General features: G+C 33.5%; 1 protein-coding gene across 2 annotated transcripts; it reads left to right on the top strand.

Annotated features, from left to right (window-relative positions):
• Positions 1 to 9,864: 9,864 nt before the first annotated feature.
• LOC105319787 (proton-coupled folate transporter-like) lies at positions 9,865 to 14,791 on the top strand. Of its 2 annotated transcripts, XM_020063893.3 has the most exons (4): positions 9,878 to 11,052; positions 11,230 to 11,313; positions 12,517 to 12,673; positions 12,935 to 14,788. In XM_020063893.3, the coding sequence occupies exons 1-4, from the start codon at positions 9,954 to 9,956 to the stop codon at positions 12,993 to 12,995; spliced, it is 1,401 nt and encodes a 466-aa protein (XP_019919452.3). In that variant the 5' UTR covers positions 9,878 to 9,953; the 3' UTR covers positions 12,996 to 14,788. The 2 variants fall into 2 exon arrangements, with proteins under 2 accessions (XP_065944859.1, XP_019919452.3); XM_066088787.1 differs by lacking the exon at positions 11,230 to 11,313 and having other exon boundaries at positions 9,865 to 11,052; positions 12,935 to 14,791.
• The last annotated feature ends 3,101 nt before the right edge of the window (positions 14,792 to 17,892 follow it).

Raw genomic sequence — 17,892 nt, 5'->3', positions numbered from 1 at the left:
AAGTGAAAGTAAAACCTATGTGTGCTGGCATCTCATTATATTGTGCTACTGCTACTACATGTATTATGCTTACCTATATTGGTCAACATCATAATGATAATCCAATTAAAGCAAAATAATGAATTCCTTTAGCTGATCTTAACTAATCCTTTTCTGCATATGGAAAACACATACATGTATGTTTACACGTGAAACAATCTAATCGAAGAGCTGGGTAAAACTTGTACCCGCTAATGAGACATGCAGACCTGAGTTGTGTACGTAACTTCGGACAAAGATCAGTTATTTGTAACATGCATGTATTTTTATGACCTATTCTTCAAAACCCCTTGCACTATTTTATTAGGTAAATAACAGCTTTAAGGTGGCGCAGGACACCTGCATATTGTGATGTATACTTCCTATTGAGATAAACACTAAAGTATAGATATTGAAGCGAGCATTTTATTAATGTATTTTATAGCAAGAGTTATTTCCCTTTGATTTATTGATTTTTTTGATAATTTAATTAATGTTCCCAATAATGACCAATGCGTTTGCTAATTATTTTTATACAATAATAAATATTCTATGTAAATAAGTTGTTATGTATAAGTATTTTTGAGTTAGGTTAAGATGTTTTGTTTGTTTTTGTTTTTATTTTCCATTTTAAGATACCACAAATTATTTTAGGCCGGCACTTATATAGGGACAGTGTCTAATTCATTTAAAAAAAACGCAGACTGTTTGGGGTTAAACCTGAAGAGGTACGGGTAGATTGAGTTTTTGGTCATCCCTGCTCTTTCTAATCTTCGTATGATCTAACCTACGATACAGATTGAGAGGTCTTCCCTGCTCTGAATCGCATTAATACAAGTGTGTGGTCATCCCTGTTTGTATTGGTGGTGATTGCTGCGTAGCACTAGTGTGTGGTCATCACTGCAGGAGTTCTGGGCTTTCTAGTGCAAGTGCGCGGCACTCCCTGCTTGCGTTAGGTTGCGTTGTTGGCGCAAGTGTGCGGTCAACCCTGCTTGCGTTAACGTTGGTATCTGTTGAGTTGCGTAGGTGTGCGGTCATCCCTGCCTGCGTAACGTTGAGTCCCTATATATGTGCAATAGCGGTGATTCAAGTCTGCACTTGTTAAAATTGGCAGCAATCAGGGCTATCCGATTCTATCTCGGGTACGGGCCTGCGGGGGAACACAGGCAGTGACGCCCCTGCACGTTACAATATTAATTAAATATTTACCCCCAAAATAATGTTACCTAACATTGAAGCGCAATGGGTTAGAGCGTTTACATGTCTGTAAGAGCATTGGAGTCTAATGTGTATTTTTGGTAATTTTACTATTGATATAAATGAATTTTCATGGGCGGGGGGGGGGGGGGGGGGGTCTCGTCCCTTTCACTCCCATCCCTTATCTAAATCTGTGCACACGATGATGTACATCTGAAACCAACAACCGCCACGGGGAGGGGTATAATTTAATTTATTTTGTTTGTAATAATTATATAGTCAAAGATAAGATTATAAGTAAGATTATATAGGCAAAGAAATTTTTAATTTTTTTTTAAATAATTATATAAACCATTATACTTTATATGACATGAAATGTTAAGATTATTGATTAACTGAAAATTCACTGCAAACAGTTCAACCCTAAATTGCACATAAAGTGCTGCTCATGTGTATTATCATATGGGAAGGAATCTCATGCTTCAGTTATGAAAATTATAATTTTTAGATGTATTACAGGAGCTTGCGTGTGGCCTTCAATTTTAATTAAACTGGTACAAAACAGTGTTATTTAGGGTCAAACACTTGGTGCGGGTATTACTTTCTAATGACAGCATCTAGTTTTTTATTGATTTCTTCACCATGGATTGTTTACTTTCCTTTTTATCTGATGAACGATTTGGATCTGCCATTGAATATACTGTGAAAACGTCTAAAACAATACTGTCATCTTGTATGTATATCATTAGTCATGGGACTTCTGAGAAAAGATTGAATACCTCTAACAGGGTATGAATTTTCCACACACCACAAACTAAAACAATATACAAGGAACACCTGTAATCAAACCACCTTATGTTTTACAATGGAAGGTATCAATAAAACTCGGCAGAATTATCTCCAAATTCTAATTCCTGTTTGTGCTTCTAATTTATTTTTACTTACAGCCTATGTAAATGGTTATCCATACAACGAATGGGTATGGATATAGCACATTTCAGAATCGACTATTATCGAACAGATCTATCAAAAACACTAGCGAAGGATCTTTTTGTGATACTAACACATCATCACAAGCTTACCAGGACGAGCAAACTGTGCAAGAAGTAGTGTCTAGATGGGGAGTTTACATCAGCTTAGCAGAAGGATTACCACTTCTCTTTTCCAGCTTGTTGTTTTCTTTTCTGAGTGATTCAATGGGAAGAAAACCATTTCTCTTCCTCGGGGCCATTGGTGTGTTAACTAGACAATTTTTAATGATTTTGACTATGGTTTTTGAATGGAATATCTACTTGTTTGCCCCTTTTGCTTTGATAGACGGAATATGCGGAGGTTGGGTGATCGAAATCGCCATCTCGATGGCCATTTTTGCAGATATATCATCCGCAGGAAAATCAAGATACTTTCTATTAGCTGTGTAAGCTTTGTATTCGGGATAGGATTTTCTCTCGGGACTTTCGTGTCTGGTTATATTGTTGGTTATGAGTTCCAATGGCTGTGTCGTGTGGCAGTGCTGGGCTCGCAATCATGATAATATGCTTCATTCCAGAGACAGTGTGTAAAACGCAAAGAAAGAACGGAACATTCAGTTGTGTTGGAAAGTTGAAAAAAATTATTCGACTCTTTATATAAGATGATTCACGTTCTTCAAGTTCGACAAAATTTAGATTTATAGTCGCCATATTAGCTTTCTTTTTTCTAATGATGGCAAAACTTAGTGCAGTTGCCTTTGAGATATTCTACCTTATGGGTACTCCGTATTGTTTCAGTCCAGAGAAAATTAGTGTTTTTTGAAACTGTAAGAACTGTTCTCTCCGAAATTGTTATTTTAATTGGAATAACGTTAATACAGCGATGTGTAATGGACAAAATCATAGCTCTTGTTGGCATAATTTCATCTGTAGCCTTGCTGGTTTTGAATGGAATAGCACCTACTGACATATATTTGTACATAGGTAAATTCTGAACCTTTATTAACATAGCAGAATTATATCTAATATCTTCAGGACTCATTAAAAAAATATGCCATAAAATAACGTACTGTAAATTCTTTGCTAAATGCAAAAATAATATCTGCAAAAAATTGCAAGAAGCAACCCCGAGGATTTTAAAATTTCGCGTTTTAGCTAACCTGAGCTGAAAGCTCAAGTGAGTTTTTCTGATTACAATTTGTCTGTCGTCCGTCTGTCCATCTGTCCGCAAACTTTTCACATTTTCAACATCTTCTCAAGAACTACTGGGCCAATTTCAATTTGGAACAAATCATCCTTAAGCAAAGGGGATTCAAAGTTGTAAAAATTAAGGGCCACACCCTTTTTCAAGGGGATATAATTAGAAATTAATAAAAATAAAATTGAGAAATTTTCACTTCTTTTCAAGGACCATTAAGCCAGGAAAGCTGAAAGTTGAAATATCCTCAGGTAGTGTAGATTCATAGTTGTGAAAATTATGATCCCCGGGGGTAGAGTGGGGCCACAATGGGTGGGGGGGGGGGTCAAAGTTTAACATAGAATATATAGAGTAAATCTTTAAAAATCTTCTTTTCAAAAATTAATCAGCCAGGAAAGCTGAAACTTGTGTGGAGTATCCTCAGGTAGTGTAGATTCAAAGTTGTGAAAATCATGAGTCCCGGGGGTAGGATGGGACCACAATGGGGGGGGGGGTGTCAAAGTTTAACAAAGGAATATATAGAGTAAATCTTTAAAAATCTTCTTCTGAGAAACTAATCAGCCAGGAAATCTGAAACTTATGTGGAAGCATCATTAAGTAGTGTAGATTCAAAGTTGTGAAAATCATGATCCCCGGTGGTAGGTTTGGACAACAATGGGGAGGGGTCAAAATTCTACTTTGGAATCTATAGAGTAAATCTTTAAAAATCTTCTTCTCATAAACTAATCAGCCAGAAAAGCTGAAACTTGTGTGGAAGTATCCTAAGGTAGTGTAGACTCAAATTTGTGAAAATCATGATCCCAACAATTTATTGATCGCTAGTTTATATTTTCACGAGTTGCTACAAAACAGCAGAATTGCGAAATTTAGAACTTGCGTAAAGTAAAGTAAGGAATTTACAGTTTTAAAAATATGAGAGATATATTTTCAGCCATTGCTGTTGGAAGCAAGCATTTAAAGGATAAAATATAATGAGTCCATGGATATCAATATCAAATCAATTTTTGGCATTGTGATGCCATTATTATTAACGTGTGGAAAGTTTGGGTTATTGTAAAAGTAGAAATCATGCTTCATGAAAAATGGCAGTGTTCAGCATCACAGCATCACAGCGAATAACCTCGAAAATCTTTGAAATATATTATGACGATACTAGAAATGATCAAACAGACATAAGAAAAATTTTAACAAGTTACTTATGTTTGAATAAAGGTTGCGGCTTAATAAGCAAAATGAATAGCAGTTTTAAAAAGTATAATACGTTGTAGTTTGGTAGTGATATTGCCATGTCATGGCTATATGAAACACCCGCAGCTTTATTTGGAAAGAAAGAAAAAATACTCAATGAAGGTACATATTTCAACATCCAACATCAGACGTTTTCAAATAAAACACATTGTACAAAACGTTTGGGATCACAACATAAATGAATTAAATTTTTTGGTCCTACCGGTAGTTCAGATGATGATCAAGTAAGATAAGGGTGTGGTTTTCATATGATGCCATGCATGTTTTAAAAGTTTAACTTCCTTAAGGTAGTCCATCTATAACTATCATTTTTAATAACTAATAGATTGAAAGCTTGATCACTTAAATCTAAGTGTGATTCTAAGAGGTTTATTAAATAAAAAAGATTCACTTTTGAAATTGAAAAAAAAAAAAACTTGACTATCAACAAATTTATCATATGTTGAGGTTACCATTGATGTCTTTGGAAAAATGTATTTTTAAATATATGTTTCTAGTACAAGTAATTTGCTCACATTTCTCGTGGCAAAAGCTTTCCCTTTCTTCGAATATGCTAAAATAATTCATAATTTACCATACATATTTTTTGAAAACAATTTTTTAAAATTTCCCAAATGGCAGACAATTCTTTAAAAAAGTTTTAAGTGCAAAAAGTTCATTTAATTGACTACATACATACTCCTGAGTTTGGTTAATGTCAGCCCCATAATAACTTTAAAATACGTATTTAATGTAGTATAGATCAGTTAAAGTTAATTTCGTTTTAGTTATGGATGGACTACCTTAAGTCCATTCAGTAATGTACATCTAAATTACACATAATTTATGTCGTCTCTTCCGGTCTCAAGATTTAAAGATACAATAATTTCCCTAGTACTAGTATCAGATCTTACAGAATACTACCTATCAAATTTGCCATCTCTATTGCTGCTAAAAGTACAATAATTATCTTGTTATCAACTAAAGTGGGGTTTTCTTACCATTTGGTTTTGTTAGAGTCTGTAGATAAACGATCGATCTTTCCTTGGAGAAAAGTATAGACTGCTTCATGCAGGTATATTGCCAAAGGTACTCGATATAGCAAAATTGTAAATTCGAACAACGAGATTAAAAAGAGCAATGCTATATAAACCCCCTCTGAATCATCAATTTATCAAAAACTAAATTGTATTCCAATTTTTAAGATCATTTAATGAAGACAAGATTATTAATAAACATATTGAACATAATCACCATGTCTATGGTATTTAATGAGAGAAATTACCTTCTTCAGTGCATATTACTCAATCCGCTTAAGTGACAAGGCCAGAACTGCAAAATACTTCCGGATTTTGCATTGTAAATAAAATAATTCCATTACATAAGACTAACAGAGTTGTCGTTCCTTCGAGTGACGTCACAATGGATTTCTTGCACATTGATCCCACATAATTTTTCGGCGTCAGTAAATTTCGACCCACAATGCAATTTATCAATGTCGGACGATCTCACTAGACTTGATTCCTTCTCGCGAGATTCAAAGTAAAACTTTTGAGAAACAGATAAATTGTGTAATTTCAAGAATATCATGCTTTTTAAGTAAACAAAACAGTATATTTCAGTTAGTTTGTTTTTTCAGGTTTTTTTCAAAGAGACAGACGACACTTGACCGACGTGAACTTTGACATCACAATACCGTAAGGGGAAATTACTCTAAGTAGTTATTGTAAATCTGCTGGAATATAAATACCAAAATCTTCTCAAAATCTTGCAAAGCTAACGAATGGGGACATCTATTTTTTTTTAAATAGGAAACAGTTGTAACTTGCTCTCATATGGATGAATGCTCACATTTATTTTATTCACTATATATTTACAGTCATCAGTAATTAATTTCCAGGAAAGTTTTTTAAAAGGGGGGCGCGGCAGCATCATTCAAAAGATATTTACAAGCAAAATGAAAAAGAATTTCTCAAAATCAGGGAAATTCTAATCCGGGTGAGGAATGGTGAGTGTGTAGTATGCATTTAGCTCTTAAACTGCTCAATGGTATCTCTATTTTTACATTTATTACCTACTCCCGGGGGGGGGGGGGGTTCCAAGACCGTTTTTCTTATGTGATCAGCAAATTTTTCTTTATACGTAAATTATATCTTTTTTAAAACGGGGGGGGGGGGGACTCTATGATAAGGCAATTTTTTATATGTAAGTTTAAGAAAAATGTCTGCTGCAAGAAAAGAGGAAATACACTGCAATAAACATTATGTTAAAATCTTTATTATTCAACAACATTGTAAAAACTGAGATAAATTCTATTTAAATAAATAAACAATCTTTTAAATAATGAATAATGAAAATTCACTAGAAAAAATAGGCATGTTTATATTTTATTTTGCATTCAAATTCATTTACGTTACGTTGATACTTTTATTTTTATTGATTCATCATAATTCATTATTTGATCACATGCTGCGCTCGCCCCAACGGTCGCACCGTAAAACATATTAATTTTTATAAGTTAATACATAAACAGGTGCTGTGTTTGGTTGCATTGCCGTTGTGGAGAATATATGTAATATGTGCAGTGGGGTCATAGGTGGCGCCATCTACTGATTATCCAATAAAAGAAGAAACTAAACTGACTGAAATCCAGGGACATACTTAATATTTAAAACAATTCTCGATCATAGAGTTTTTTCCAATGCCATATTGCGGTGCATATTATAGCAAACCATACACTCTAGTAGATACAGTACCGATCAGACCCAACCTAACTGCAGAGTAAACCCCAATTAAACCCTTGGTTTACTTTCTGGGTTTACTTTGGGTTACTTTTTGAAAATTTAGGTCCACTTGGGGTTTACTTTGGGTTTACTTTGGGTTTACTTAGGGTTTACTCGAGAATTGCTTTTGGAGTCAACTAAACGCGGTGAAGTGTGAAACAGACCTGTATTCTATCTTATCATCCTACTGCCTGCGATTCCTGTCCCTTGTATATTCCGAATACACATGTAGCGTCTGCTTTCAAGGTATACTTCTGATCGGGGTTTACTCTCTGTGTCCACCCTGGGTTTACTTTGGGTTTATTCTGAGTTTACTCTGGGTCCACTCTAGTAAACCCAGAGTAAACCCAGAAAGTAAACTCAGGCTTTAGTTGGAGTTTACTTTCTGTTAAGTTGGGTCTGATTGGTACTGTAAGACAGTGACAAAATGGACTTCCGAAAACGGAATGTTTTTGTAGAAACTGACAAAAAAATAAATTCGTATTATTAAAGTTTTTTTTTCTATGTTTGATGTAGTGTCGATGTTAACAATATAATAAGAAATGCTTACTGTATAAACGAAAACCGTATCTGATAAACACGAAAAGTAAGGCAGCTTAATATGCCAAATAATGTGAATTCGGATAGCTTGTCTTTTCTCTAACAAATACACCATATTGGTTGTTGTTTCTTTTATTTCATTTTTTTTCAAACATATTACTAAAAACTATAATTCATGAATTTAGAAATAAACAACCCCAACCGCTCTGTGCCCAACGCAAACGGATTAACTATTACACAATCTTGGCCCAACATAAACATGATTTTTTGGTAGAAGGAACCTCGAATTACATGTATAACCGCCAGATTTGTACTGTTGGGGTATTACTAGGGAATTAGCTCAACATTCACTGTATTTCCCTTCCGTCCGAAACAACGCCACTTAAACAAATGGTATAAAATAAGATTTTGTCGTCTTTATCTTCTGGTTTCGACAAAAGTTGTTTTCACTTGAATCTAGTTGCAAGTTTTTCGTTTTCAATTATGAATTCATGTCAGCTTTATCAGTTTGATATATATGAGAAAAAGACCGTTTCATGAATCGTTTTTCCATTTACTTGGATATGCGTAGATGTTTATATCAAATCTATATTTTAACATGACCTTACATGTTATGACCTTAATGACCTTAATTATAGAACATTATTACTGAACCAAAATTTCAGGCGGTTGAAGTGTGATACAATATCAGGAACATGCATTGTTAAGTTTGTTGTGTAAATTACGTCATTCTTATCTTAAGTGGTTGAACGATGCTAAACAAAATACATTAATTATATTCCTAACATGATCATTAAAGGAAAGACAAAACAAAAAGTGTGTTAGGGTCAGTATTACATCAAATTATCGGGTTCAGATTTAAAATAAGAAAACCAGCTACCCATGGCAAATATGTTTACAGTTGATTTGAAGACAGTATAATTTTATTTGGACACACATAAATAAACAACAGATAACAAAACAATAATTTATTTATTTTTGCATTTGCGTTCAGTAGTGTAGAAAGGCATTCCAGTACAATCTTAACATCAAACACACCTATACTCTTAAGCAATTCTGAAATCTTCAATCTGACATGCAGCTTGTCAAGAACAAATCATGATATAGCATGATATACTTACTAACAACTACAGAATTAATACTTCTATTCTAAACATACATCTTGAACATTTGAACGCCACAACGAATACCATTCGAACTCTTTTAACTACACCTCTAACTACTAGTGGTGCTTTTACAAAAGAAAAAAATATTCTAATTCACCTAGGTTCAACCGAAATGAAATGATTTTATAAACATCTAAAAAAAAATCAAAAAATCATTTTTTACTGCAAATAAAGGACAAAGAAATCTTTTCCACCCGCGATAGTAACCTGCAATACAGTGTTATTCTTTATTTTATGACACATTATTGAATACACATTTTTCTTTTACCTATAGTGTCTATATTATTATTTAATTATTTGCTTTTATAATTAAAAAGATCTCTACTTTAAAATCGTGCTGCTTTTGATTTGCCCTGTGTTATAAATATTTTGATTCAAATTATATCCTCGCATTTTCAGCATGATTATTCGTACTAAAACTAACACTTGACATAGTTCACTCTCGTCAATGTTTTATAAGTCTTAGAATATTTAGTTTAAAATGATTTTTATTTTGATTATATATCATATTAGGATGACTTGTTCCATAAATTAAAGGGATTGATTTCAAAAATTCATATTCATATTATACTTAAAGGGTTCAACACATAAAAAGGCATGCACAATTTTTTGCACACAAAATTAATTTTTTTTTTTTTGCTGTCTAAACACTGTGTGTCATGGTAAAAATTCTTTCAAAATTATTCGTATCTAAATTAGACAAATTAGTTTGTATAAAATATTCTTGTTCTTATCTCGCTTTTTTGTCCCGCTATTTACGATAAGAGGACACCTGATTGGGTAAATGTTTTTGTCCAACATATCTCGTGACCAACTTATTGTCACCTGTTTTCCAGTTACGTTTTAGTCCACGATGAAAAGACAAGATGAAATTCGCGAGAGCTACATCCGAGTTTTCATTCCTGTTTGTGCTTCTATTTTCTTTTTATTTGAATCAGATGTCCACTCTATTTACACGGCTTATGAATATGGTCATAAAACATTTCAGAAACAACTGTTTTCAAACATATCTAATGCAAGCAGTAGTGAAGAATCTCTTTGTGAAACCAACACATCCTCACAAGCTTACAAAGACGAACAGGTTGTGCAACAAGTGGTGGCAAGATGGGGAGTTTACATCAACTTGGCACAAGGAGTACCACTTGTCTTCTCGAGCTTGTTGTTTTCGTCTCTGAGTGATTCTATGGGAAGAAAACCGTTTCTGTTCATCGTAGCCATTGGTTTGTTTACCAAGCAGCTTTTAATGACTCTAGCTATGGTAATGGAATGGAATATCTACTTGTTTCCTTTTTTTACTTTGATTGAAGGAGCAAGCGGAAGTTGGATTACCGAAAATGCGATCACTTTTGCCATTGTTGCTGATATTACGAATGCAGGAAAACACAGGTCCTTCCTGATGACTGTTTTAGGCGTTGTTTCAGGAATTGGTTATTCCGTTGGGACATTTGTGTCTGGATATATTGTCACTGAAATTGGCTATGAGTACTCAATGGCTATGTCGTGTGGCAGTGCTGGACTTGCAATTATGATGATATGCTTTATTCCAGAGACGGTATCCAAAACACAAAGATTGAAATCGAAATTTAGCTTTATTGGCAATTTAAAAGACATGATTCAATTTTACACAAAAGATGATCCCTCCTCTCCGAGTTCCACAAGATTCAGATATTTAACTGCAATATTAGCTTTCTATTTCATAATGGGTGCGAAATTCGGCGCATTTGCATTTGAAGTGTTCTATTTGCTTAACTCTCCATTTTGTTTTAGTCCAAAGAAAATAAGCATATTTGAGACCATAAAAACAAGTCTTTCTAAACTTGTTGTTATACTAGGAATGAGGCCAATGCAGAGATGTCTGATGGACGAACTCATAGCTCTGATTGGTATTCTTTCATGCACGGCTATGTTCCTACTGTTTGGAGTAGCACAAACGGAAACGTTTCTCTATATAGGTAGAGTATAACGTTTAACAATTCTATAGCATTATTTTTTAGGTAAATGATATGGCAGTGCTCTGTTTGACACAATACAACTCAAGACACAATTGCAAGACTTAAAGACAAATTGTTAAAAGAACCACTAATGTTTGAAGGATAAATCTGTGATATATATACTATCGTTTGTTTCAGCTGTTGCTGTTGGATGTTTTGTATCGTGTGTTCCTCCAATTCTTCGCGCCATTATGTCTATGATGACACCTGAAGACAAGCAAGGTTCTGTACTCTTTTCAGAAATTATTTGTACAAAATTAAAAAGAAAAACAAAAATACCGTTTATCCAGTAATTTTTGCGGATGTTTAATTTTCGCTATTTTTTGATCTCTTCGATCTCAATCACAAAATATTGAATACGTAGAAATTATATACTGTAATGTTTTTTATAAGAAACTTTTAAATTCTCAAAAAGTGACTGACGCAAATTAAAAACGCGACATACAATTGGTATAAAATTAAGAATAAAACAATTATATGGCTTGCTTTGCAAATACAAACACTATCTCAACTTTTTTCAAGTATATATTTATAACTTTCATAAAAGCACCCAAAATATTTATGTAAATAAAGCTTTTCTATTTTTAAGTAGCAATTCGTTCAATTCTTTATTTTATATTGTATTCGAAATAACATTTAAACCAACACTGTTACACAGCATGCCCCTTGGAAATTATCAGTGTGAATTTTTTTTAATATTTTCTGTAGTGACAGCGGTTTATCAAATCAATTCCGAGCATTTGCATCCAGTGTACCAAGTTTGTAGCACTTACAAAGATCTAAAAATAAAAAAAAACATTATCAAACTGAAGTTGATGCTAAACATGGTCAGATATTTTCGTCTTTTACATTTGTTATTTTTTGGTATTAATTGTTGTCCTTTTACAGGTGTTCTTTTTGTCAGTACTGATGTATTCTTACTGTGTACTTTTTGTCTTTTAACAAAGTACATTTTGTCTTTTTACAGGGTACTTTTTTTACAGATGTATTTTTGGGTAATAATGCTATTGGTTTACATGTGAGTTTTTTTGGTTAGTACTGCATTCCTTTTATAGGGAAGTATCGCTGTCTTCTTACAGGTGTCATTTTTGACAGGATCGCTGTCTTTGTACAGGTGTTCTTTTTAGAAGTATCGCTGTCCTGTTATAGATGTCCTTTTTGGTTGGATCGCTGTGGTGTCCTTTTTGGTCGTATTGCTGTCATTTTACAGGTCTCTTGTTTAGAAGTATCGCTGTCTTTTTATAGGTGTCCTTTTTGGTGGTATTGCTGTCTTTTACATGTGTCCTTTTTTTTAAGTACCGCTGTATTTTTACAGGTGTCAATTTTATTAGTATCGCTGTCCTTTTACATGTGTTCTTTTTAGTAGTGTAGTATCGCTGTCTTTTTACAGGTGTTCTTTTTGTAAGCACTGCTGTCTTTTTACAGGTGTCCTTTTTGGAAGTATCGCTGTCGGGGAGAACATATGTAACCTGTCAAGTAGTGTTATAGGCGGCGCCATCTACTCGGAAACTGTGGCTCTCTACCGGGGGACAGCCTATTTTGTATTAACTGGATTTTTGGTCTTGTCAGCTTTTCTTCTGTTGTAAGTACTAATACTGAAAACCAACATTTACTTGCAATTGCTTTATTTCGCAATTTATAGGAGATTAATTTTTACGATCAAGCAATTTTATGAAAAATCACTTCAATGAGGATCAACATTTCTGTTGTTATGTAGTTTTGTTGTTCATCCTATATTTCGATGAATTCCTTTATCCTCTGTATTTGATATGTATAAGAAATTATTTACATTTACCCTAAACAATTAGCTATAAAATAATTATATTCTCTTTCTCTCTTTTAGGGCTTTCATAAAGAATGATAAAAAGAACCACAACAGAAAAGATTATATAGCTGTAGAATAAACAAGAGCCGTAAAAGATAAAACAACAAGAGGCCCATGGTCTATTGTCGACTGTTTACCTGAGGAACATTAGCAATTAAAATATCAGCTTAATGGAGTCATACAAAATATCCAGACAATGTAGTAGAATAGATGCTGTACAAAAAAAATTCTCCAGATATTCTTTTGTAATTTTATAATCATTATAAGATATCACATATCGAGCATTGTAGTTTATATAAACATATAAAACAACATCAAAAAATTAAACTCCTTGTGGGGCCCAACGAATTGAAATGGGACCACAGTTGAAACAATTGAGTATCAACAATATGTTATGATGCTTGTATACAAGGAGAACCATCTATTATAACTGTAAGTTTTTGAGAATAATTTGATTTTTTCTCTCCAAATAGTTTAAAAGATTTTTCTCTATATATTCCTAAATGTTTGTAAAAACCTGCCCCTCCCCATAATTTAGGTTTCACAGATAATCATTTTTTTCTGATCAAGAATTTAGATATCGGATAGATTTACCTCCCCCCCCCCCCCAACCCTCACAACACACACCTACATGACAAACACAATGCCTGAGGTGTTAATATTACAAACGTGTTTTAAAACTAGCCTTTTGTCACAAATTGTGTGTTTAGATCCCATTTATTAATCAGTAACGAGTCTAAATAAACTTACTGACGATTTGGACTCCAAAAAACTAGATATATTTAGTAAGAGGAAATCCGAATTGAATCCGACATTGAAACAGATTTAATTCATCACAAACCAGATTGCCTTCAATTTTCAAAACGGAAAAGTGCTTTATAAGAGACGTACTAATACATTTCCAAATTACATGTTGTGAAAATATCAAAACGTTGGAAATGTATATATGTTTGATAAGTATGTTGAAACCGATGTATTCTTTTAATAATCTAAACAATATAAAATTGAATTTAAAAACACAAAGACGTGTTGGTTATTATTTTTCCACCAAACAAATTCATAGAATGTACATTACTTTTAGTTACCTTTTGACACAGCAAATAGCAAAAGCATTTTATATTCTTGAATACCTTCTTTCTATATGAAAAAAAAATACGTATGTTTTGGACATTCAAATCAACAATTCAATACAAACATGAATATAGAATAAGTATTGATCAATACAGCGGTTTGGTGGGTTTTTTTAACAATTGAGTGCACTTAGATTTTGACGTGTAACAAAGATACGGATGTGTATATTGAGTCATACCATGAAACCGGTCGAAAACTAATAAATCGCGATTATTCGAGATATCAGCAATTTTATAAGGTCCTTCAACCAACTTCATTATATAAAACTATAACCTTTCAAGAAAAAGTAAGTACATATCCCAAAAGAAAAAAGGTTATATAACTGTTGCATGCCCTCAGCCTACGGTTTGTTCCATTGTTTTAAGTTCGGAGTTATCAAAATGTAATGTCATGGGTGAGATAAAATCAAGTAAATGTCGGTTAACTTTGTAACCAAATACTGATATTTTTGGAAATATGATAATAACAGAAACGGACAAACAAATAAGTTAAGGTAGTCACCAAACGTCTGTGACATTATTTTAAGATTCTTTGCATTTTGTTAGAAATTCGTAAATCAGTCCAATCCTGTAGAGTAAAACAACTGTGTTGTTTCCTTGTTTATTTTTTTTTTTTCGTTTTCGTTAATTTTGTTTTTAATGCAGAAAAGGGTCGCTATTGATTTTTGTCTTTTTAGTTTCTTTTCCACCTTTTCATTATTTATTTTAATAAATATATAGGTTACTCCACTTATATTAAAGTCGCTTATTTTGAAATTAAGCTTATTTTGAAATAAATAGAAGTCCCCAGTTTTAGCTTCTTATTTTCTTTACATTAAAATAACGGTTACAATGAAATCGGATATTTTGAAATATTGCTTATATTGAAGCCACTGATTGGTCTCTAGAGGTGATAATGAGTTGTTTTTATAACGGTTATATTGAAGTGCTCCTTGGCGGTTGGTGACAGTAATTATGCCTGACTGACCCGTTGATATAGAAAGGTTTGAATTGATAAGTTTTCACCTTATGTGTTTTATACTGCTTTTACAATCTATTCACTGTTGAATTCTTATTTTCCACGTACACACGGATGTACTGAGGTTAGACGTAATTTAAATGGAAACCCCACAAAAAAGAAAAACTTTACCTTTGGACACTAAATACGAACTAGTTATAGCTATTAGATGAAAGCAAAGCTTAAATCTGAAATAGCTAAGGATTTTGGGATTAACCCAAGTACACTGACAATTATTTACATGCAGCAGTCAGCAGTGATTGAAGCATTTGAGTCCGGTGATTATTCCCCAAAACGCAAAAGAATGCGATCACGGAATTATAATGAGGTGGAAGATTGTCTTTTACTTTCTCAATTAAACTTTTATGCTGTCCCATGTTCAGAAATGAGTCACAGACAGCTAGTAAACATCATTTATTCACTAGGAATAAACTGTAGATACTACAATATAAACAAAACAATTGCATGAACTTGTCATTACATAATATAGGTTGGGGAGACAGTTACACATATGTAAAAAGGTCTATCCATTTAACTCTATTCATTTTATTGTCACAATATATAAAAACCCGTAAGCATGAAAGTAAATAAGTATGCACTGAACTTCATGTAAATTAACTGACATTAAATCTAGTAAAAGCTCCAATACATATCGTAGATATGAAGAACATGTTTGTTTACTGCACGAAGTACACATAGCCCATTCAAATAGTAAAATATACCTTAATGGAATTTTATACAAGTCAAAGTGCATCAGAAAGAAATATACTGTTCATAACTCTATATGTTTCATATAAATACATACACTGTTGGGTCTCTATGTCACCCAAAAACTGAAGGAACGTGGTTCCGAGAATTTGTGCATGGCGCTCGTGGAGCGGAGGTACTACTATAAACTCTGAACCGGTTATATAAATCCGGATTATAACTGAACATAATAAACAATTCCGGAATGATTCCAGAACAACTTTTAAAGACTATTATGCCCTGTTTAATACATGTATCCATTATATAAACGATGATCAAATTAATTTGTTCGGGTTTGTTCTTTTTTATTTAAGATTGGGATTGAACTTTTACAAAATGGCGGCTTCATGTCAGTCTTTTTCAGTTATATTGAATTATGGATATATTGAAATAATTTGAATGGTCCCCTAAATTTCAATATATCCGGAGTAGGCTGTATTTCTTTAGAAAGTCATGCTCTATACCTTTTCTCCTCAGAAAACAAAGCAGAAGCAACCAAATCCTTTTGACGTCTTAGCTACTCGTCTTGCGCCACAAGACTGTATTGCATTGAAGAAACCCCGTGAAATATACATTTTTTAATTCTTCGTTTTCGTGGTTTTTAGGCATCGATAAAATATATAGATGCAAACCTTCTAATATATCACAAAACAAAAACAAAGTCTTATAGGAATCTGTCACAATGGCAATTAAAAAAGGTAATATTAAACTGCTACATAATACTCTTATTTTCTAGATGCGCAAACCGTAAAAGCCGAATAATCTAATTCCAAGTACCATTTTAACTGCAAATAAGATGTCAATATACGACGGGTTTTTTATTGATTTCTTTACCATGGATTGTTCACTTTAACTTTTTTCTGATGAACGATTTGGATCTGCCATTGAATATACTGTGAAAACGTCTAAAACAATACTGTCATCGTGTATGGATATCATTAGTCATGTGACTTCTGATAAAAGATTGAATACCTCTAACAGGGTATAAATTTTCCACACACCACAAACTAGAACAATATACAACCAACACCTGTAATCGAACCACATTATGTTTCACAATGAAAGGTAGCGATGAAACTCAGCAGAATTATTTCCAAGTTGTATTCCTGTTTGTGCTTCTAATTTCTTTTTTACTTACAGCCTATGTAAATGGTTTATACACAATAAATGAGTATGTAAATAGCACGTTTCAGAATCAACTGTTACCGAACAGATCTATCGAGAACACTAGAGAAGGATCTTTTTGTGATACTTACATATCATCACAAGCTTACCAGGACGAGCAAACTGTGCAATAAGTTGTGTCTAAATCGGGGGTTTACATCAGCCTTGCAGAAGGATTACCACTTCTCTTTTCCAGCTTGTTGTTGTCTTCTCTGAGTGATTCCACAGGAAGAAAATCATTTCTCTTCCCCGGGGCCATTGGTGTATTAACTAGACAATTTTTAATGAGTATGGTATTGTTTTTGAATGGAATATCTACTTATTTGCCCCGTTCGCTTTGATAGACGGAATATGCGGAGGTTGGGTGAGCGAAATCGCCATCTCGATGGCCATTATTGCAGATATAACATCCGCAGGAAAATCAAGATCCTTCCTGATAGCTGCGTAATGCTTTGTATTCGGAATAGAATTTTCCCTTGGGGCATTCGTGTCTGGATATATTGTCACTGAAATTGGTTATGAGTTCTCAATGGCTGTGTCGTATGGCTGTGCTGGAATTGCAATCATGATAATATGCTTCATTCCAGAGACATCGGTGATATTCTTGATCCGCCAGACAATGCCATATTCTTCATAGATCAATTGTCTACGTCGGTGCACCGCTTGTATTCTCTGTTAATTTACTGACGTTTCACACACTTTGATAATCAAGATTTTGATTAGTCGGACCAAAACAACGTCGAACAAAAACATAATATTATAGAGAAACCGATGACTCAAAATCTCGGTAGCAAATTTTTGGAATTTGTATATTACATTTTTAAAAATATTAACACATTGCTTTGAGTCCTAGTATGGTATTATGATTTGTTTGGTAGCCCGACCACAAGTCTCAGTTGTCCCGGACCAGCGGGCTACCGTTAGTGTCGAACCCTGAC

This window comes from Magallana gigas, chromosome 6 (genome assembly GCF_963853765.1).
Source record: "Magallana gigas chromosome 6, xbMagGiga1.1, whole genome shotgun sequence".
NCBI lineage: Eukaryota > Metazoa > Mollusca > Bivalvia > Ostreida > Ostreidae > Magallana > Magallana gigas.
The sequence above is the reverse complement of the archived record's forward strand: the minus strand, read 5'-3'. Positions and strand labels throughout refer to the sequence as shown.